This window comes from Plasmodium brasilianum (assembly GCF_023973825.1).
Source record: "Plasmodium brasilianum strain Bolivian I chromosome Unknown PB_00_01, whole genome shotgun sequence".
Taxonomy (NCBI): Eukaryota; Apicomplexa; class Aconoidasida; order Haemosporida; family Plasmodiidae; genus Plasmodium; species Plasmodium brasilianum.
The window spans coordinates 176,121-199,240 of record NW_027122924.1 but is presented as its reverse complement, the minus strand read 5'-3'; the positions used below and the strand labels follow the sequence as shown (position 1 = coordinate 199,240).

At 28.5% G+C, this 23,120-nt stretch overlaps 5 protein-coding genes across 5 annotated transcripts; 2 read left to right on the top strand and 3 right to left on the bottom strand.

Moving 5' to 3' along the window:
• Positions 1 to 144: 144 nt before the first annotated feature.
• On the bottom strand, positions 145 to 1,917 carry MKS88_000036 (pre-mRNA-splicing factor RDS3; the record flags this gene model as incomplete). Its single annotated transcript, XM_067219583.1, has 5 exons — positions 145 to 234; positions 446 to 523; positions 963 to 1,075; positions 1,331 to 1,369; positions 1,902 to 1,917. The coding sequence occupies 5 exons, from the start codon at positions 1,915 to 1,917 to the stop codon at positions 145 to 147; spliced, it is 336 nt and encodes a 111-aa protein (XP_067075925.1).
• A 1,545-nt stretch (positions 1,918 to 3,462) lies between these two features.
• On the bottom strand, positions 3,463 to 8,938 carry MKS88_000035 (uncharacterized protein; the record flags this gene model as incomplete). The annotated part of the gene is made up of 3 exons (XM_067219572.1): positions 3,463 to 6,899; positions 6,989 to 7,489; positions 7,558 to 8,938. The coding sequence occupies 3 exons, from the start codon at positions 8,936 to 8,938 to the stop codon at positions 3,463 to 3,465; spliced, it is 5,319 nt and encodes a 1,772-aa protein (XP_067075924.1).
• A 4,168-nt stretch (positions 8,939 to 13,106) lies between these two features.
• On the top strand, positions 13,107 to 14,830 carry MKS88_000034 (uncharacterized protein; the record flags this gene model as incomplete). Its single annotated transcript, XM_067219562.1, has 2 exons — positions 13,107 to 13,269; positions 13,407 to 14,830. 2 exons carry the CDS (start codon positions 13,107 to 13,109, stop codon positions 14,828 to 14,830), a joined length of 1,587 nt encoding a protein of 528 aa, XP_067075923.1.
• Positions 14,831 to 17,053: 2,223 nt separating this feature from the next.
• MKS88_000033 (uncharacterized protein) lies at positions 17,054 to 20,098 on the top strand (the record flags this gene model as incomplete). The annotated part of the gene is made up of 3 exons (XM_067219552.1): positions 17,054 to 19,618; positions 19,776 to 19,825; positions 19,936 to 20,098. The coding sequence occupies 3 exons, from the start codon at positions 17,054 to 17,056 to the stop codon at positions 20,096 to 20,098; spliced, it is 2,778 nt and encodes a 925-aa protein (XP_067075922.1).
• Positions 20,099 to 20,393: 295 nt separating this feature from the next.
• MKS88_000032 (uncharacterized protein) lies at positions 20,394 to 22,586 on the bottom strand (the record flags this gene model as incomplete). The annotated part of the gene is made up of 1 exon (XM_067219541.1): positions 20,394 to 22,586. One exon carries the CDS (start codon positions 22,584 to 22,586, stop codon positions 20,394 to 20,396), a length of 2,193 nt encoding a protein of 730 aa, XP_067075921.1.
• Positions 22,587 to 23,120: the final 534 nt, after the last annotated feature.

Genomic DNA, 23,120 nt, shown 5'->3' with positions numbered 1-23,120 from the left:
ACAAAATACAACATGTTAAAGTTAAAACACGTTTATTTTTGTATCCTCTTTTTCATTCACTTTTACAATCGCTTTTTTTTTTTTTTTCTCCCAACTTATAACAACTTCAGCACAACAAAAAATACACCGGCACAGTGTTCGACGTTACTGCTTTTTAAATTCGTACTTTTTGTTTTCATAAAACAGATCTGTCTTCGCACTGCCTAAGTTTACAATTTTGGGACAACCATCTCTCTTAAACAATAAAAACGCAAAAAAAAAAAAAAAATTAGAAAGTGTGGTAAAAAAAAAAAAAAATGGAAAAATATGCCAAAATAGCAAATATACAATTTGTAAGAAATACTATAAGAAATATAACTTCTTTCTCATATACAAATATCACTATTTGTATGTATTTGGAAATAGGCTAGAACAATATGCACCCACATGTAGAAGTGTCACTTACGTCCTTTTCGCAAAGACAACATTCTTTACAATAATACGCGTCCGATATACCAGTTCCTCCGCAAATGATACATCTTCCCTATGCAAAAAAAAGGGACAAATAAAAAAAAAAAATAATAATAAAAATAAAAAATACAATATTAATATAGCTGTAAAAAAAAAAAATAATAATACAATATTAATAGCTGTAAAAAAAAAAAATAATACAATATTAATAGCTGTAAAAAAAAAAAAAATAATACAATATTAATAGCTGTAAAAAAAAAAAAAAAAATAAACACAGTTTTCACAGCTCGAAAAAAAAAAAAAAAACATAATTTTAACCGCTCTAACATAAAACAAAAAAAAAAAAAAATCGTAAGATGGGTTAATTACACCTTCATCCTTTTGAAGGAAAAGACAAAACCGTTCGTATGTTCCCATAATAAAAGTACAAACACACGCATGCACATTCTTTTATGTTCACAAATAGAAGAGCATAATTTCCTACTTCATCACAATGCACATTTTAACTATACCTGATAACTCCCGTAATTGCATTCATCACATATACGTACTAGGGTGTAAGGTCTTACATAAGAATCACATATTGGGCATTTCCCATCGCACTTTTCGCATAGTCTGCCGATGGCTGTAAAAGGATACATACACATATACAACCATATATATATATACATACATATACGTACATATTTATACAACACATAAACATAGGTACGCAAAAGGAGCAGATGGGGGCTTCACAAAAATTGAGCAAGCATAAATGGCAAGTCGCTCCCTCAGGTTTTTATCAACCCTGTTTAGCCACTCATCCCTTAAGAACAACAAATTTAATCTATCAATTTCTATGTATTTATCATAGTTCTTTCCTTCCTTTTATTTTTACCTATTCCTGGCTGCTTTCTACACATAATCAAATCAGGGTCTGTAACGTAGGTGGGGGGGGGGAGGAAACAAAAAAAACAAAATGTAACATTTCACCCCAAAACATACGTATATAAATGTATATGTAAATACATAGGTGTATATAAATACATAGGTATATATAAATATATAGGTATATATAAATACATAGGTATATATAAATATATAGGTATATATAAATATATAGGTATATATAAATATATAGGTATATATAAATATATAGGTATATATAAATATATAGGTATATATAAATATATAGGTATATATAAATATATAGGTATATATAAATATATAGGTATATATAAATATATAGGTATATATAAATATATAGGTATATATAAATATATAGGTATATATAAATATATAGGTATATATAAATATATAGGTATATATAAATATATAGGTATATATAAATACATAGGCATATATAAATACTTAAGTATATATAAATACATAAGTACATTTACATATATGTATACGTATATGCAAACTAGGCCTCTTCTTCGCGCGCGCTATTTTTTTTCATTTCTTACGGTGCTTCGCTGCCATTCTTTAAGCATTCAAAGGTACGTACAAGATTACATCAACAAATTCATTCTTTTTTATTATATTTTTTTCTTAATATTGAATAAGCAACTTACTATTAAGTTTCTTTTCACCGCTTTTTTATTTTACCTTCCCTAATGAGGTTTGTTATGTTATAATACATTATATTGTATTGAATTATATTGTACTGTATTATATTGTACTGTATTATATTGTATTGTATTGTATTATATTGTATTGTATTATATTGTATTGTATTATATTGTATTGTATTATATTGTATTGTATTATATTGTATTATATTATATTGCATTGTATTGTACTGTATTATAAATATTTTTATTTTTTTTTATCCATCCAATTGCTTCAATTGGGGCTTCAATTTTGCGCTAATGCCGGACGTACACAACACTGACTCATTACGCATACATGTATATCTTTGTACGTGTAATGTATGTAAAAAATACTTCTTTCTTTCAAAATTTAAATAAAAAAATAAAATAAAACAAAATGAACGATTTTCATACATTTCAAACCATAATTTTGCGTTTTATGCTACGTAAACATATCCCCTTTCTTATGTAGATCCCCCTACTTTTTACTTTTATTTTATAATTTTTTTTTTTTTTTTTGTCAAAATTTTGCAAATTAAAAGCAGTGATATTTTTTGGAACAATCAGATATGTATACCCACTAATTTGAAATACTACCAAATATTTTATTCTTTTATTTTTAAACATTTTTTGTTTATATATATATATATATATATATATATATATACCCACTTTAATAGCAATTTTTTTTTTTTTTTTTTCTCTATTTTAAAGAGGTAATAAGTTTTATTTTTATGTATTTAAAATGAAAAAATTTGTTTCATTTATCCATATAGTAGTACATATGTATAACAACGTAGAGGTTACATACGTATATATACTCAGTATGCATTATGAAAAGCCGATAAGACATCTCCATTATGTTAAAAATAATCGAATTTTCCTTTACATTCGTTTATACGATTAAATTTAATAAAAAAAAAAAAATAAAAAATAAAAAGGAATGGAGATTAATGCAAAATGGCAAAGTACAGCTTGGTACAACAAATAAACAAATGGGAGTTTAAACAAAATTAACGAAAAAATTGAAGTAAAGCACATACAATAAACAATTTTAAAAGAAGTTTTATGTCGTGGAGTAATAAAATGGATGTTGACGCATAAGAGCACATTCGCACGTTAGCCCATGTAACAGCAAAAGGGTAATATATACACATATATACATACATACATACATACATGTGCATATACATTACACACATAAATACATATGCATATAACTTACATGTAGTGCGATGAGATAGACCTAGCAAATCCTGACCAGGCGAACAACTCGCCTTTATGTACACCCAAAGTATTTTAACACAAAAGGTGAACTAGGCTCATTCGAGTTACCACCACTTCCATGTGTAAGGGTTTATATACACACATTTATATGTAGAGGCGTACTCTTCTGCACTGGGGGTGGCTCCCTCCCCCTTCCCCCATAAACAAACTAAAAAAAAAGAGGAGTGCAACGAATGTCCACGACATAATGATAAATATGCGGCGCGTATGACTTAACTCTGACAACATTTGAAATAGCTATTTCCCAGTTAGTTTTATTTGTGTAGTAATCCTTAAGAGCTATTTTAAATATTTCCAACAAAACGTATTGAGCAAATTTAAGACTAACTGGGATGTTGTTACTTAAATATAATTGTTTTTTTCCCTTCTCATTATACTCTTCAAACATACAATTACATTTATCCAAATTGACCTGGTTAAGATAACGCAAGCTTCCCTCCTGTTCACACGTTATACTTTCATAATTTTTCCCTGACTCAGATAAATATAAATCTGGTATACAATTTATATTAACTTCTTCTTCCCTGGTACGTATGTAATCATATGTACGAACAGTAAATGCAAAATTATCATTAAACTTGTTTTCTCCTAAACCGTGAATATGTAGTACCCCTCCCTCTTTATCATCAAGTAGCTGAAATGCATTGGTCCATGCTTCTGTACTCTGTGGTAATAAACCTAATAAAATACGATGACATTTCCTTACTATATTTACATTATTTGATATTAAAAAGGAGTTTTGTTTTATTATATATAAATTCTTTTTTTTTATGTTATTGATTTTTATAGACTCTTTTAACAATTCTAAAGAATCTTCATTAATATCACATGCATAATAATTATTTATCTTCTCATCTCCAATGAACTTTAACAAAGGGAGTGTAAAATACCCTACACCACAAAATAAATCAACAACATTTTCTTTTTTCAAATTATTATTTCCACTTAAGTATATATTTTTCATTCTCTGCTTCTCTGAACCATTCCCTGAACAAAACATACATTTACTTAGATCTAATTTGTATAAAACATTGTTTTCTGTATGTATAGTTTCTAAGCTTGTCCCGTGTACCAACCGTATTTTGTTCTTTCGAAGCGCGCCCTCAACTCTTTCGTACACTGCGATAGATTTTATCTTGTTCTCCCTACGCGTTTTTCCCACTACGTTGGTAACATTTACCTCGTTTGTAATATTTACCTCGTTTGTAACCTTTACCTCGTTTGTAACCTTTACCTCGTTTGTATCTTTTACCTCGTTTGTGTCTTTTACCTCGTTTGTATCTTTTACCTCGTTTGTATCTTTTACCAATTCTTCCTTTTTTGCCACTTGCTCCTTTTTAACAGTAGAAAAATTTATCAGTGCCCCCTTCTTCTCATACGACCACCTCGCAATCGTCGACACGAGTACATGGTGCCTATACTTCACCCCACAGTTTGATACTATACCTCTTTGCATACATCTGACACCCCCCAAGGATCCTCTCAATCCATGTTTTTTTTTTTTCATTACATGTATAAATTTGTTGAAAGTATTATTATTTCTTTTTAACCATAGGAAATGATTTTTTTTTTTTTTTTTTTTTTTTTTTTTTTCTTCGTTCCTTTGAACTCTTTCTCCATTGCAATCATTAAAAATGTTCTTTATACCAACCCAAAAATTTTCAACTTCTTTTACAAAATATTTGCATTCATACCATTTCATTTGTAAGGTCAAATGATTGAACTTCATTTTATCACGTCTGCGGGGTACCCGCTTACTTTTTTTCTCACACTTTTTATTCATCTGCATCATCCTCATCCTCATCCTCATCTTCATCTTCATCTTCTTATACGCTTCATACAACCTAACTACCGGTTTTAAGTTCTCATGGTGAAATATTAGAATGCTCCCTATAACTTCATACTTAGTGTGAGCTCTTAATATTAATTCCCTTTCCGAACTGTTTATATAACCTTTTATCCTATCATCTACAAAATTTTCGAACATCTCCTTTAGTTTATTTTTCAAGCTGACCTTTCGTTTCTCTCTTTTAATATTCAACTGTATGTACAAAAATTCCCCTTCTCTACACACACAAGTTTTATCCGCAAGTAACTTCTCCTTAACATATTCATAATTTCTTAACAACTCAAATTTTTTTTTAATTGGTATAAAAAAACCTTCTACGCTCAAATTATGTGCATTCCCCTGCCCTGAGAAATAAATTTTTCGAGATTTATCAAAATTGTTTATATCTTCTAAAAACATTTTTATTTCTTTTACGCGCCTTTTATCCTTTACAACTATGTACAGCTGTTCACTGGGTAAAATTCCATCTTTTAATTTTTTGTAATTCACTCCAACCATACCATTAGTTTTTTCCTTTTTCACCCCCGTTTGAGAAAAAGCGTAAGATCTGCTTAACTGCACTTCATCATTACGAGCTATGTAAGCAGTTAAGCGTTCTTCACTGGAAAAACTGTTTCCCCTGCTACTGCTTCTACTTCTGTTACTTCTTCTACTTCTGTTACTGCTTCTACTTCTGTTACTGCTTCTACTTCTGTTACTGCTTTTACTTCTACTCCCCATCCCCTCTTCCCTGTTTCCTTTCCCTGATCCCGTAGTGCTTCCTTTCCTATTTGCACCACTTTCACCATTTTTTTCGTCTTCTTCAGTCTTCTTTTCCACTCCAGGGGGAAAGGAGTACTCCCCATGCACGTCCTCAATGACCCTGAAAGGGCCGTCCTCACTAGCGCTAACATTGTGGTCCACTCTGGCACCATCTGCCTCTATATTTCCATCCTTTTTAACAAATTTCATAACGACATTCCTGAAATCGGCATATATAGGCAAGTCGAAGAAGCTTCCAAACGTGAAAACCGTCAAACCACCTCCAATTAAATACACCATATAGTTGTTACAAACAATTTTTGCCCTTACATACATACATAGAAAGGGAAAATTTCCTACGTAATACCATTTATTTTCTTTCATGTAGAACAACCAAATATCATTTATTGTTCTGTGGATGTTTATTCCTCCTATTAGTAAAAAAAAATTGTGGTCAACTAGACAAGAACAATGAGAAAATCTGCTTAACGGGTAGAAATGCTTTTCATCTCCTTCACATTTAATAAAAAAAAATATATTTTTTTTTATATCATATGTGTATAAAAAATTCATATTTCCTTCACATCTCATTATGACATCAACTAGACAGTTTCCATATTTATTCCCATTCATACTACTACTTTTACACACATGATTTTCATGAGCTCCTTCACTCTCCTTCATTTCGCTGTAATACCCCCCAATAAGGTAAATAACCTTCTTCCTTCTATTATATATCATCGAATTATTTTTAATAAAGAGGGCCGCTTTTTTACCGCTTGAGCAATTTGGACAATTTGAGCAATTTTTCTTTTTCCACCTAACAAAAGCACTGCTAGTGTCTTCATTTACAGTTATTTTACCCTCCCACATATCGTTTAATACTTCATTCACATCCGTTATACCACCATATGTATAAAATATGTAAATGCTATTACCACGAGTGTAATCGCTATTATTGTTACCGTTACTGTTAGTTTCTTTTTTTTTTTTTTCTTAATTCTTTTCACAAATACACATGAATGTCGAAATCGGCTACAAGGAACCTCATCCGTTGTGTCATGGTTTCCCATCATTAGTAAACCTGAGCGACGGCTAACTTTACCACCACTTACATTATGCCCAATTTTGGCCAGTATCCACGAATTACTTTTGATGTTATATAACCACAGTTCGTTTGTGCAACTCCGCGGGCTTTTCCTTCCTCCAAATATAAAGGCATAATTTTCATCCAAATGTACAAATGTGTGATATACCAATGACGGTAATACAGTGTCATATACCATCAATTCTTTACTTCCTATATCGTAAATTTTCAACTTGTTATTTCGCACACCTTTTGAAAAACCTCCAAATATATAAATTTTATTTTTGTGCATGAACATGTCATGTCCCCACACAAAAAAATTCTGCACATGCCATTTACTGGAAAGAATTTTCCATTGCAATAATTCCTTTTCTCCGCAATTTAAATTTTTATTTATTATATAACCTTCATCTGAAATAGATACATCATACTTACTTAAATTTGTTTCTTTTTTTCTCTTCTTTTTTATATCCTCTTTATTATTCTCATAATTCATATCTACATGTATTGAGGCAGTAGTTTCCACCTCATTAAGCGAATTTTTTTTTTTTTTTTTTTTTCTTCACCTGCACATGCAAGGTTTTTTTTCCCCCTCTCATGATGACAAAGTTCACATTTGGAAAAAAAAATATGACGGTTATAATTGAATGAGCACTTATTTTCTACGTACATTTCTTTGTAGCAATTATAAAAATGAACCAATTGCAATAAATTTTTGGTCATTTTATCATTACATATACTAATTAATTGAACTATTTTCCTTTTTTCTATTGTATGGTCATTCCCTAAAAAGTGCTCTAACCTCATTGATCCCCTAATTGCAACGATTACGTACTTATTAAAGTTCAATATTCCGCTTTGTTTTAAACCAGAATACTGAGCTACTTTTAACAATTTCAATGCATGTAATAAATTAATGCATTTAATATGAATGATAAATGGTTCGAATTTTATATAAACATTTATGCTTGGTTTTTTCTTCTCCTCTCTATGGAATAGTTTTAATTTCTCGCTATCCGTAAAGCTATTCATCGAGTTGCGTACATTTTTGTATTCTTTTCTGCATACTTTACTGCATATTGTACTGCAAGTATTTGTGTATTTTTTTCCTTTTCCTGGACTTGTACATTCAGTCTGATCAATATCCTTATGAGGGAAAGGACCAACTACATCATTTGGAAATATTTTTTTTATTAAAATTTTTCGTATCTTATTTGCATCATGCTTCAAGTTTTGATGCATATGACACGAATAATATATATGGACCTTTTTTTTGTGCATTTTTGTTCCTTTACAATCACATAAGGAATGATGATCATTTACATTTTTACCTTTCCATTTATAACGACACTTCTCATTATCAGAAGAGTGTTTCTTTGTTTGTTCTTTTCTATTTATTATAAAATTTTGTTTTAAATAAGAAAGGAATATTTCATTTGTGCAAATCTTTTCTTTTTTAAAACTATTTTTATCAATATCACATTTGTCTAATTTTTTACCTGACTCAAAATCGATAAGACTATTTTCAGAATGTTCGTCATTTTTTCCAACTTCACCAAATATTACAGTTCTACCTGAACAACAGGAACTTGTGAAGTAATTTTCATTTTTGTTAATTTCATAAATACATGGATAAATCAGCAGATCAATACTTTTCTTAATAGATTTATCATCTTTATTATTATGTACTTCTTTTTTTTCTATTATTCTTTTTATTTTTTTTTCTATTTTTCTCAAGTTGTTATATTTTTTTCTTTTATAGCTTTCAAAATTAGCTGTGTCATCCTCCTCCCCACCAATTTTCTTATACTCATTGTATATATTCAAATATATGTTGTATATATTATGGTTGTTACTATTTTTATAAATATCTGTGTATCTACACAAATCAACTTCAGACTTAATAACCTTTAACACTCTATTTTTTTCCTTTAAAAAATTTTCCATAATAAATTCATAATAAACACATAATAAACAACGTTTATCATAAAAGTGGCACACCGTTCGTTCGGCATGCGTGGTTCACACGTTTATATATATATATATACGAGCTAATTCACGTTTACTTTTGTTCTCTACATGTAATCAGTACTATATTATCCTTTATTTTAAGCTTTAAGTAGTGTTCATGTTTTCACATATGAAAGACTTTTTTTTAAATATATTTATAGCAATCTTTTATTATTTAAAAATGTTTCAGAAAAGCGTAATTCGGTATATGTTACATACATACATATGTATATATATACGTAAGCATATATAATCGCGTTATCGTAACACCCTATGAACACGTTTAACATTATGATGATATATTTTTTTCAATTCACATGTAATGATTTTCACGCTCAGATAATCACAAATTCTTCTCCTTTCTAATATTTAGCAAAACTTTGGCGAATGTAGGTAACAAACGTTTTGTTAAATTAGCTATTTGTTCGCAATTTTTTCTCCCTTTTGTTATATGCACATATATAAATAATATATATAAATACATACATACATACATACATACATACATACGTATATACATATACATACATATATGTACATGCCATTAAAAACATACAAATTTTTTTTAATACAGAAGAATATTTATCTTCATTTGAGTAATTATTTAAAATGCTTATCAAATGAAGAGGTACCACTTGCAATCCTCTTAGAATTACTTTAATTATCGAGCTATTTTACAATCATTATTTTATATTATGCAGATAACAAAAAAACATTTTTTATTCGTTATTATTAATTATAAGTATACACTCCAAAAATTAATGTATTCAAAAGGTAGTAAAGCGTGATAATCTTCTTTTTTTCCATTTTAAAGAAACGTATTTTTTTATTAAACCATAATTATTCATCGTAAGCAAAAAGCTCGTAATACAATTTTTAAAATTAGCACAAAAATAGGCTCATTTTTTTTACCGTAATATTTGTCATGAAATGAATAGGCCCATATTTACATACATTTTTTATTTTATTTATTTTTTTTTTTAAATATTACCAGTTAATATTATTTAAATTAAACACAATATGTTTCTTATTTTGTTTATTTTATTTACCTGTTTATTTTGTTTATTTTATTTATATAATTATATATTTATTTATATGTTCATTTATTCATTGTCTGTTTAATTCTTTTTTTTTTTTTTTTTTTTTTTTTTGTAACAAATGATCAATATTTTATTATATGTACAATTTACGTGGGGATGACGAAAAAAGAAAACTAGGTCATTTATTTAAAATTCCAATAATTCACAAGGAATGGGTAAATAATTGTTATGTTTCTTTTCTTTTTCATGTGACATTTAGTTTTATGAAAACAATAATATATGTATATATATGTACATATTATATTTCATGTATGTATGAGAAGATAAAAGTTGTACAAATATGTATTATATGTATATTTATCTGTAAGTACATATATTACTATTGTTCATATACATGTGATCATTTTATACATGTATATTTTTTATTTCTTTGTATATTTCTGCATGTTAATAAACTATTTTTTTTGGTGAATTATTTTTTTTTAAATACTACTTTTTCTTACCTTTCTTTATATAAAGGGGTTTTAAAAGTTCTGATTCCTCGGTTCAACATATGGATAACGTTTAATTCCCTCTTAAAGTTATGAACAGGATATAAAAAATACTTTCACATTTTTAAGAAAAATTTATATATATACATACAAGTATATGTAAAGATTTTTATATTATTATAAAAATATATATATATATATATATGTATTTATATGTATATAAATAAAATTTTATATTATTATTTTGTTACATTTCCAAACAGTTACCGTACTTACGAACAGTTAAATGAGATTTTTTTATTTTTTACATAGTATGTATGTGCTTGTATATATATTATCTTATATATATATATATATATATATATTTTTTTTTTTTTTTTTTTTCCTGTCGTGTTAATAAATTAATACCATTTTGTCATTTATTCCATGATTGTTAAAAAAAAATGTATATATTTTAAATTATGTAAATGTAATATATATATATATATATATATTATATATATTATATATATATATATATAAATATACATGTTTTTAAATATAAACTTACATATATATGTTTATAAATATAAGTATACATTTATATGCTTATAAATACATGTTTACGCGTATTTGCTAATAAATACTTGTTTACTGTATATGTTTATAAATATTTATGGCTATATGTACATGTATATTTATATATGAATGTGTTTGTATATTATATATATAATATTTTAATATCGTAATTAGTGAATACTGCGCTAATGATTTTATGAAACTGTTGTATATTAAATAGGAAAATTATATTAGAGAAAAAAAGAAAAAATATACCTAGCAAATATTACAAGGATCTTTACAATTTTCTTTTAAATTTTAAAAAGGAATGAGAGAAAAATACATATGTTATATGTATATGTGATACGTTAATTAACATTTTGACGTATTATATATATATTTATATATTCGTATATACGTAAATATATGCACAGAAATACATATATTTGAGCGTTGTTTATTAAAGACTTTAAAATATAAGAATTTTTTTTTTTTTTTATTATGCTATTATCAATTATTTTTAAAAGGATAAAAAATATTTTTTTGTTCCAAAACACATATTTACCATACGTATATAGAGATGTCTGGAATTTTTTTTTTTTTTGAAATCAGACAAAATGTATATCATAATATTTAAGGAAAAAAACAGAAAATAACTAATTAACTTATTTTTATTAGTATTACTTTGGCAAATATGTGTATGTAAAAGTGTATGTTTGTGTATATATATATATATATATGTAAAGAACATATATATGCGCAAAGGAGGAATGTTATTTATTTTTTTTTTTTTTACCTATTAAAATATTTTTAAACATTCTAACGAAAAACATTTTATAAGGTGCATATAGTTACATGTAGGTATAATTATTTCGGGGCGTATTCCCAATATTACATATTTACACTTTTGCATATATACACTTTGGCGTTCCCCCATTTTATGTCTGTTTAAGCATATATAGGACTATATATTTAGACTTTTGCACAACTCGCATTTGCGCATGTTGATGTGTATGCATGTTAATATGTACACATTCATGTGAAGACATATAAATTTAATATTTGACATTCATATTATCTGTGCATACGTACGATATTTTCACATTTATGCTCAAGTTACCCCTTACTGCAGTATTTTTTTTTTTTTATTTTTAAAAATTACGGAGAATACGGTTGATATAAAATTTTGTATTTTTCGTATGTCTTTTTGTATGTGTCGTTTGAAAATAATTCGAATGAATATTTTGAATTCAGTGAAAAGTACAGAATTAATTTAGAGAAGAATTCTTAATCGTCTTTTTTTTTTTTTTTTTTTTTTAAAAAAAAGAGAGGAATAAAAAAAAAAAAAAAAGCATAAAGGGAATTTACGAAATTTTTAAAATATTGGTATCTTTATGTAAGCAGTATATAAATTTATCCGTTTTTAAGTAATTATGAAACTGCTTGTTAAGTGTGATTATCTTCTGACTTTACATCGTTTTGTGTATATATAAATATATGCATAATTATTTTGAATAACTTGGAAATTATGTAAAAGCTGCAGTGCGTTTTAATTCTGCTATGTTACTACTTCAATAAATATACATTTTAGCATACGTTATATGATATTATATGTGATATTATATGTGATATTTTATGTGGCATTTTATATGGCATTTTATATGACATTTTATATGACATTTTATATGACATTTTATATGACATTTTATATGACATTTTATAAGACATTTTATATGACATTTTTTTAAATCTTTTTCATGCATCTTTTGACACCTCTTTGACTTGTTACTTATGTTCAATTTTTTTTTCTTATTGAAGTCTCACCAAACCATCTTTACATAACTCACCTTTTTTATTTTTGACTGCCTCATCCCCCCCACACACACACAACAAAAAAAAAAAAAAATTTTTACGTCATTTACATTAGTAAGACGGGCAAGCTCTTAAGGGGACAGGACTCCCTCATTTAATGCAGAAAAGTATATTGTAAATATTTCGTTTTATATAGTAATAATTAATAGGAGTAACAAAAAGAATATGGTGGAAGAGAAATCTGATGAAGATGAGAAAGTTATAACAGGAAAAAATGTAATTTATAATAATTTTGAAAACAAAGATTTTTTAAACAATTTTAGAAGTTCACTTGAAAACATTAAAAACCTGAACAAATCAGGCGAATTTTCGAATTGCTCAACATTCAGTAAAAAAGTAGATATTAAAAATTTTGAGAAAAAATATTTTAAAAAAGAAGACAAAAGCAAGAAGAATAAAAAATTTATAATACATTTAATACCTTCAAAGAATTCAAATTTTTATAATTTTTTAAAAAAAAAAAAGAAGAAGTGTTAAATAAATATGGCAAGGATGACACGTATAAATATGATATTCACATAAGCCTAACGGGTTACTTTTTTTGTGACAATATAAAAGTGTTCATAAAAACATTGTACATTTATATGTTTTATTATGTAAAATTATATTATGCTTTTAAAAATTTTTCATATACGCACTTGTTTTTTCATTTATCGCACAAGTATGTTAATGGTAGTTGTGGCAATAGTGCACTATTCATAAGAGAAAAAAGAAGTCTAGTCAATTTTAACAATGGTAAAAAGAAGTCAAGACAGATAAAACATTATCTCTCATATTCACACCAGTCGCAACAGAAGAGAAATATAGCAGTAGTAACAAAAAATGACAACAAACACATATCTATTTTAAATGGTAAAAATGATGAAAGAAAGGATAATACCTTATATGAAAGGAATGTTATAACTACGAATGATGGATATGTAATTATTCCTATCCTGTGTGAATGGATTAAACGTATTTTTGAAAATTTCAATTTTTTAATAAGAAGTGAAAGTTTTTTATCTTCCAATAAATGCAAAACAAATGTAAAGGATAATATACATCTTAATTACTTATATAAAAATTCCATTATCTTAAAGAAAGCTAATGAAAATCATAACGGTGGTTATAATAGCAAGAATTGTTTACTTGTTAAAAATATCCCATTAAAAAACAATTTCCAAGGAATAGAAGAAAAAACGAATATAAAATCTTCATATGAAGATGGTATAAACTCATGCGGCGCTAGTAACTCTGATGAGCAACAACTATTATCGGTTTGTGTAACTCCCCATGGGAAGGTGAATATGAATATGGATAGGAACATGGATATAAATACTAATATCAATATCATAAGAACTGCAAGTCATTCAAAAACACTTTCTGGCCATGTTGTTGGATGCAACACAAGAAACGAAACCGACGAGACCAGCATTTGGGATATGAATATAGAGGCACCCCGTTTGTCCACAAGCAATGAAACTGTAAGCACAGATAGTTACATGGAAAGTTGCACGGACAGTTATGCAGAATGTAACAACAATGGTCATCCAAAAAGAATAAAAAGAAAAAAACAACATAATAATAGTAGGAATGACAAAAAAAAAAAAAATAATCCTTTTAAAAAAGAAGAAACTAATAAAATAAAGTATCAGTATAATAATGCGAAAGTGAACCTTTGCGAATTTCGTATAAAAGACTGCAATCATATATCACTTGCATCGAATAGAAATAATAAAGACGTCCAAAATGATATTGCTTATATGTATAAAGATATGAAGCATCATTTTTCTAGCTGTTATTGGGACCTAGTTATGTTTGAATATAATGAAAGTATATTCCCCCAGGAAAGAAAAAAAAATAATTTTTTAAATGAAATATTCAGGTTTAAAAATTTTGCTATCTCGTAATTTTGCCCAGATAAGACACACCCAGTGTATATATAAATATATGTACCATAATGTACTTTATTAACACGTTCATCTTATGCACATATATATTGTTTTAACCCCGCCATATACGTGTATGTATATATATATATATATGAGTGTGTGTGTGTGCGTGTATATACATGTGCATATACTGATGAACAGAATGTGCGCACGGAGTAATTATGATTTTGCCATTACTTCCACAGGCGTTTTGGTAAATCATTAAATAGCAGAATTGCAAATATGTTATCGATTAAAAAAAAAAAAAATGCGCGCATTGGCTCCTTGTCAATATGTACATACATATATATATATATATATGTGTGTGTATTTTGTGTATGGCTACCTCATGTGTGGACACATGTTTATAGTTGAGCATACATACGCACATAGTTTCCTAAACGTGGTGTTAGGGTTGTGTATGTATGTGAGCACGCATACGCGCAGTCGGTTAGTTATATATGTGTATATAAGTTCATGCATATATATGTATGTGTATATATATATTTATGTGTATGTATATACATATGTATGTTTCTCCGAATTTACATTCTTTGCATTCATTAATTACATTTTTCTTTTTTCTTCTTTTTTTTTCTGTATGGTCTTATGGCTTTTTTAAACGAGTGGCAAAAATGATAAACTCGTTTTTACGTTTATTTTTATGTACACATTAAGGGGCATATTTTTATGCTCATATTTCTGTACAACACCTTTTTCATCATATTAATTTTTTAATGAAAAATTCTTTTTAATATTTATCATACTGTATATTTGTTCACTATGCATCATTTCCCTTTTTAATTTTATTTTGTAAAATAAACACACATAAAAATGATGTAAATAAATTTTCCGTACAATTATGAAGAATAACTTTTAAAATTTTTAATCCTTTACTTCTTTTTGAATGTTTTTTTTTTTTTTTTTTTTTTTGGCTTGAAGTCGTTACTGCTTTAGAATTTATATCTTGTGTGATACAGTTTTGATGATACAAGTTTTATGATACAAGTTTTATGATACAAGTTTTATGATACAAATGAGAAAAAAAAAGAAAAAGAAAGTGGACCTAATAATATGGATTGTGAAAAGCTTTAATATAAATTCATACATATATATATATATATATATATATATATAGTTTAAACTGTTCTGTCAATATTTTTCTGCTGAAGATGTTTCATATGTTTTTTATGTGCAACACATATAACCAAGGCTTTTTTTGCTCTTCCTCATGATGAACATATGTGCCTTCAAATACTCGATAGTTACGCGTCCATATATATGGATGTGCATTTTTAGAAGATAAACAACGAAGAGGATACACTGCTCATAGGTTTAAACGGTGAGGAACGCATATAACTTTCGTATTATATAAAAAAAAAAATTGAAAAAAACAAAAATTAAACATATGTATAATATGCTGCTTTCGATTTTTATTTGGATAAAAGTAGACTTATTTGCTTTTGTACCATTTTCGCATCTGAGAAGTTGGTAAATAGAAATATGGGAAAAGTTAACAAGCCCAAACGTTAAGAAAATAAGTTATTTTGTTTTGCTCCATTTTGCTTTATTTTGCTTCGTTTTGCTTCATTTTGCTTCATTTTGCTTCATTTTGCTCCATATTACTTTATTTTGCTCCATATTACTTTATTTTGCTTCGTTTTGCTTTGTTTTGCTTCGTTTTGCTTCATTTTGCTTCGTTTTGCTTCATTTTGCTTCGTTTTACTTGTACCTTCTTTTTTTTTTTCTGCCTTTTCCCCCCTCGCTGCACACATTTTATTTACAGACCTTGAGCTTACACAAAAATGAGATGTTCATTGTGAGGTGAGGGACAAAAAAAAAAAAAATAATAATAATAAAATAAGAAATAAAATAAAAAAAATAAAAAGAATAGAAGAACAAAGTAGAAGAAAAAAACTTATTCATTAAATAACCCCGAGTATTATTACTTAAAGCAATTTATTGAGTGCATTTTTCTTTTCTTTTCTTTTCTTTTCTTTTCTTTTTTTTTTTTTTTTTTTTTTTTTTTACCTTAGCAAAGGAAAGCCAGAAAAATTGAATCATTCCCTTTCCCTTAATAGGAAGTACCTTTCCCTTACCGCTTCCCCAATACATTTTTTTTTTTTTTTCTCCATCCAATTTTTAATTTTTGTTATGTATCTATTACACCTGATAATAGAAAAATGAGCAAAGAAGGGAAAGATGAGCGAATATGCCGAACAACGAAATGAGAACGATAATCTGAATTATCAAACGAAGGAACGAATGAACGATGACTACGAAAAAGGAGTAAATATTCCTTATGAACATGAACAGTACAGGGATAAATCCAGAAAGGAAGACTGTAGTGAAAGAAGCAGAGAAGAAAACGTGTGTGAAGCATTTCACACTGTACAAGAAAATTTCGAAATAAAATATAACAAAGCAGAGGATTATCATCGTAAAAGTGAATACAGTCATACGTTTCGTGGAAATGGAGGGGTAAGAGAGCATACTCCTGCTAAAGGTAGTGGTAGTGGTAATGGTAGTGATAATGATAATGGTAGTGGTAATGATAATGGTAATGGTAGTGGTAGTGATAATGATAATGGTAATGGTAATGGTAGTGGTAGTGATAATGATAATGGTAATGATAATGGTAATGGTAATGGTAGTGGTAGTGATAATGATAATGGTAATGATAATGGTAATGGTAATGGTAATGGTAATGGTAGTGGTAGTGGTAGTGGTAGTGGTAGTGGTAATGGTAGTGGTAGTGGTAGTGGTAATGGTAGTGGTAGTGGTAGTGGTAATGGTAGTGGTAGTGGTAGTGGTAATGGTAGTGATAGTGGTAATGGTAGTGGTAGTGGTAGTGGTAGTGGTAATGGTAGTGGTAGTGGTAGTGGTAATGGTAGTGGTAGTGGTAGTAGCAGTAGTAGTGACAGTGGTAGTGACGGCGGGGTAGGTGCAAAATACTTGAGTAATCCAATCATAACAGGAAAAAGAAGTAGAAATGTACAAGGGTTTACAAAAAAAGAGAGATCGGCCAATGATGATCCATCTGACAAGTCAGGAAAAAGCACCCCCAAAAATAGGGGCAATTCAAATGGTATAAAAAAAAAAATGAAAAAAAAAAATGAAGAAAGGAGATCTACTAATGAGAATTTGCCCACTAAAGTAGCATCAGTAGATTCTTCATACAAAAGTGAAAATTCTGCCCCTCTCTTTACCAAAGGGGAGAAGAAAAAAAATAGAAAAATCAACAAAAAGATAAAGGATAATTTAAAAAAACTCAATGAAGTTTGTTCTAATGACGAAGAGTATGTAAGTAGTGACCCTTTCCTACTAAGTAAACTTGATAAGATGTATGAACGTAAATTAAAGACATATGAAAATAGCGATATTGGTATGAAAAGAAGCAGAAGGGGAAAAAAAGCCAAAACGAAGAGCTACGTTATACATAATAAAAAGAGTAGTAAGGGAGGAAATCAGAGAAACCAGGGCAATCATCATGATGAACAACACAAAAAGGGGTACACACAAGAGTACACAAAGAGACACACTAAGCGGTACAACAAGTATGATCATCCTAGTAATGCACAGCAAGAGGAGCAAGAAGAATCCAAGTCGAACAGAGTGTCTTCCTTAAAAAGATACCTCCTAGAGCGAAACGAAATACAGAAAATGAAAAAAAACAAATACTACGCACAAGATGAAACAGAATCATGTGGGTGCAATGCGGACAAGTACCCCCAAGTAAAATTTTTGTGTCAAGCTAAGAGTTATGATTTAAATGAATTGAGTAAAGTATTTATTTCTAAAAAAGTAAAATTTATTTTTTTTGATAATAATAATATATTATGTGTTTTTTTAAGTCCAGAAAAATGTACAAAAAGTTTTTATAGTTTTGAGGATATATATAATATGGATAATTTAAATCTAAAAAAGAATGTTACGTGTACTGATTCTAATTACATATTTTTTATTTTTAAAAATGGATCTGTTGTTTTATGGGAGTCTTTTAAAAATTACCGAAGAAATGATTACTTTATAAATAAAGTTATCATCTTTTTAAATTCCTTTTCTGATGAACTCTTACCTGTATATGTCGTTCAACTAGATACCATGTACTACTGTGAGTTCATGCAAAGAGAGGAAGAAGCAAATGATACAGCCACAGGGGATGGCATAGACATGTTGAAGGGAGAAAACCTTGTGGAGGGGGTAAGCACTCTAGGGGATAGAGAAGAACTTGTGCTAAATGGCGATAATGAGGAGGATAATTATGACAATGGTGAGGGTAATGACAATGGTGAGGGTAATGACAATGGTGAGGGTAATGACAATGGTAAGGGTAATGACAACGACCAGGATAATGAAAACGATAAAGATAATGAAAACGATAAGGATAATGACAATGTTGACGAAGGAGAGGGGAGGAAATATAATGCAAAAAATTTAAAAAAAAAAAAGAAAAAAATTTTCGTCAACAACGGAGTAATATACTTAACCAATGATTCGTTGGAACAAAAATTAACTGTGTCGTTTGCCCTATCTCAGTCAATCAGGTTGGACGTTCATGAAATGCTCATGGATATTGCAATCAACACTTTGTTTAACATATCAAAAGAAATAGCATTAAAAGGGAAATGCATTGTCTCCAAAAAAAAAATTTCCAGTATGGTAGACGTTTACTCTAGTATCATTAACGTCAATGCTGTTCAAGACTTTTTAGATATTCCCGAATATTTTTGGAATAAAGTTCAGTATGAACACATTTGGTTCGAGGTAAGCAAGGAGAGTGATGTGTGAGTGTTTTATGAGTGGTGAATATATTCATGAGGAGTGAATAAAATTATGAACAGTAAATAAATTTATGTGCGGTAAATATAACTCCGAACAGTGCATTTGTTAAGCTCATTTTTGCGTATTTTTCCCTGTGCAGGTGTACAAATACATGGAAATATCCGAGAGAATAAAAATATTAAACAAGAGGTACAATTATTATAAGGATTTTTTAAATGTTATAAAAAAGGAGGTGTACAACAGAAAAACTTTTTACACATACAGAATTGTGGTCTTTTTGTTGTTTATACACGTATTAGCATTAATCCTGAACGACTACTTTTTTGTGAAATGAAGCGAAGAGCGGCCCCCAGGAAGGACGGCCAAAATGTTTGGAGTTCGAGCGGCGGAAGTTCTAGCAGCGATAGGTCAATCGATGGTAGTTCAAACATGAATGCTCTCTTTTCATTTTTTAGTTTTTGACATATGCACGTGTGTGTTTACAGAAGTTCGCATATGCGTGTGCGCATGTACATATGAGAAAACGACTCACTCCGCTTTGACTCCTAGTCATGCTTTTTTAATGCGTCTACTTTTTTTTTGAAATAAGCCAAAAAAAAAAAAAAAAAAAAATAATATATGCCCATTATATACGTATGTATATGTACATGTGTATATAAGTATACGCATATTTGTAAGTAAGCCTATACGTGTATACGTACGTTGGTATGCACGTATATGCAATGCAAAAAAATTCTACACGAAAATAAGCACCACTTTAAGGCGCCTGTTTATCCTTTATCAAGTTGATGTATAAATAATTTGTTATATTTTCATTAACTCCCTTTGTATTGCTCAAAGAGGAGGAAGAATAGTAGTCTTCCAACAAAGGAGTAGTCCCTTCTTCTGTGTTGTTTTTATCGTATACACTTTTTTCATTTTCGTTGAAACATTTTTGCATTTTATTGTATTTATATATGATAACCTTCTTCTCGGCATTCTGTATCCCTGATATGTTTCTTTCATTTTCACCCACAAGAGTAGCAAATGAGCTGACATGTTCATCATTAATATTTTCTTTGAGTTCTTTTTCTTTTCGTTCAAGGAGGATATTCAAAAACGTAAGCATTTCTTCCCACTCTTGTAAATTTTTATTATAAAAATGCAAAAATAAATTTAAATCTTTTGAAGTAGAATATTTTTCAAATTTTTTTTTATTCTTAAATATTAAGCAATCCATTTTTGATAAAATGTTATCATTGTAAATTTCGAGTTGTTTACAACATGAGAGTAAGCGATACATATGTGAATAATTGAACACGAGATCCTTTTCTAAATTTTCCATAACGATGTTTATAACTCCCTCCATATTTTTGTCCACATATGGTAGAATGGTAAAAAATTCGAGTATTAAAATGCAGTCTTCTACATTAGTCTTATTAGTTTGTAGTTTGCAAAAAAGAAAATGTAATAATCTTTTATATATAAACTGGTAGTTGAAATAATTTAGATCTCTATATGCCTGCAATAGTTTAACTAACTGCTTTAAGGATAAAAATGCTAAGCAACTATTTACTTTAGAAAATAAAAGAGGGATCATATTTTTAACAATATTTTTATTCCTATGTGTGTCATTATTTACTTCACTACATGATTTGTTATTCCCATTCAAGTAACACTTGTCTTCTAAGTTTACACCATACACAATATGTTCTTTTCCACCATTTTGTGCGCTTATTTCTGCCCCGTTTGTACCACTATATAAAAAGCTATTCTCATTTATTTCCGCACGCGGTTCCCCCATTTGACATTTTTGTCTATCGCCGCTGACGCTGTTACCGCTGTTATTGTAACCACTGCTTTTACTACCATTGATATTACTACCACTGATATTACTACCACTGATATTACTACCACTGATATTACTACCACTGATATTATTACCACTGCTATTACTACCACTGCTATTACTACCACTGCTATTATTACCACTGCTATTACTACCACTGCTATTACTACCACTGCTATTACTACCACTGTTATCACTGCTACCGATGTTACCGCTGTTATTGTTGCAATGTGATACGCTTCTACATGATTGACTCCTTTCATTTGAGGTATTCCCTCCAATGACCTGCTCTATCCGTTCGTCAAAAAGGTATGTTGAATATCGTTTATCCTCTTTCACTTTTTCAATGATATGCTTGATTTGTATTACAGTATTGTATATAGAAATTGAGTCCATGAACTTAATGTTTTCATAGATATACTTAATTAATTTAAAGCATAACTCTGAAAAATTTTTATTCGTTTTTTTACAATATGCAGAAACCAAATGGTTCACAAAATTTATTTTCATTTTATCAAAATTTTCTAATATATAAATACTAGATAACTGCAACAGTTCTTCATCATTTATCTTCAGTTTCGATAGTGCATGTAACATATTACAGATTTTTTTCATTCCATAATACTCTAAATTTTTTTTAATAATTTTTAAAAAAATTGTTATCAACTCATAATCTGTATAATTCAACTGGTTACTAGCTAAAATGTATTTATAAATATTATCAAAAGTGGATGAATCGTATTTTATTAGTTCTCCTTTAAATAAATATAATGCTCTATTTGTTATGGTAGAATAGATTTCAAAATTTCTCTCTTTACATAAAGCATATGATTGTAGTATTAATACAAGGTCTGATAAATTAAAGTTGCTATGATATTTCTTAACTAATTCGTTATATATATCAAACATCCTTTTATTAATGAAACCATATTTTACACTCTTCTTTATTCCATAACTTATGTTCTTACCATCCATATTTTTTAATTTTTTTATAATGTTATTCTCAACATCAATTGCTGTTTTTGTTGAAAACGACCATCCCTTTGTCACTACCTGACTCACTGCATATTTTCTTACCGCATGACTATCCAACCACATTTTCCACAGTCCCCCAAAAATCATTTTTCACTCCCCTATATGTACATATATATATGTACACATACGTATGTACCTATGTACACCTATGTACGTATGTATGCGCTACTTTTTCCGCTACTCTCTTCAATCAGTTTTTGATTCCCACCTCTCACTACCCGCTCACCTTTAAGTTAATCTTCGTATCAGTCTTCACGTCAATATGGGCCTTTAACATGAAGGCTGGAAGAAGCATTGCAAGGATTGAAGCGTTCAGGATAATATTCAACGTAGAATTTCGTTTTTTTCATTCTATCAATGTTTCATTTATCATTTTTTCTTTTTCATTTTATAATTATTATTTTTTTTTTTTTTCTGTCATCAAGGTTGAACAACTTTTCGGAGCTTATATTTATCCTCAAAAGAATTCGAATATCTACAAAGTGTTTATTATGTTCAGCCATGTATACGTAAGCAATAGTAACCATGCATATGGAGGAAGCATGTATTCATATACGCAAATGTATAATTATATAATTGCACCCACGAAAAGTAGCTCAGCATGTAACTCCGTTGCTCATT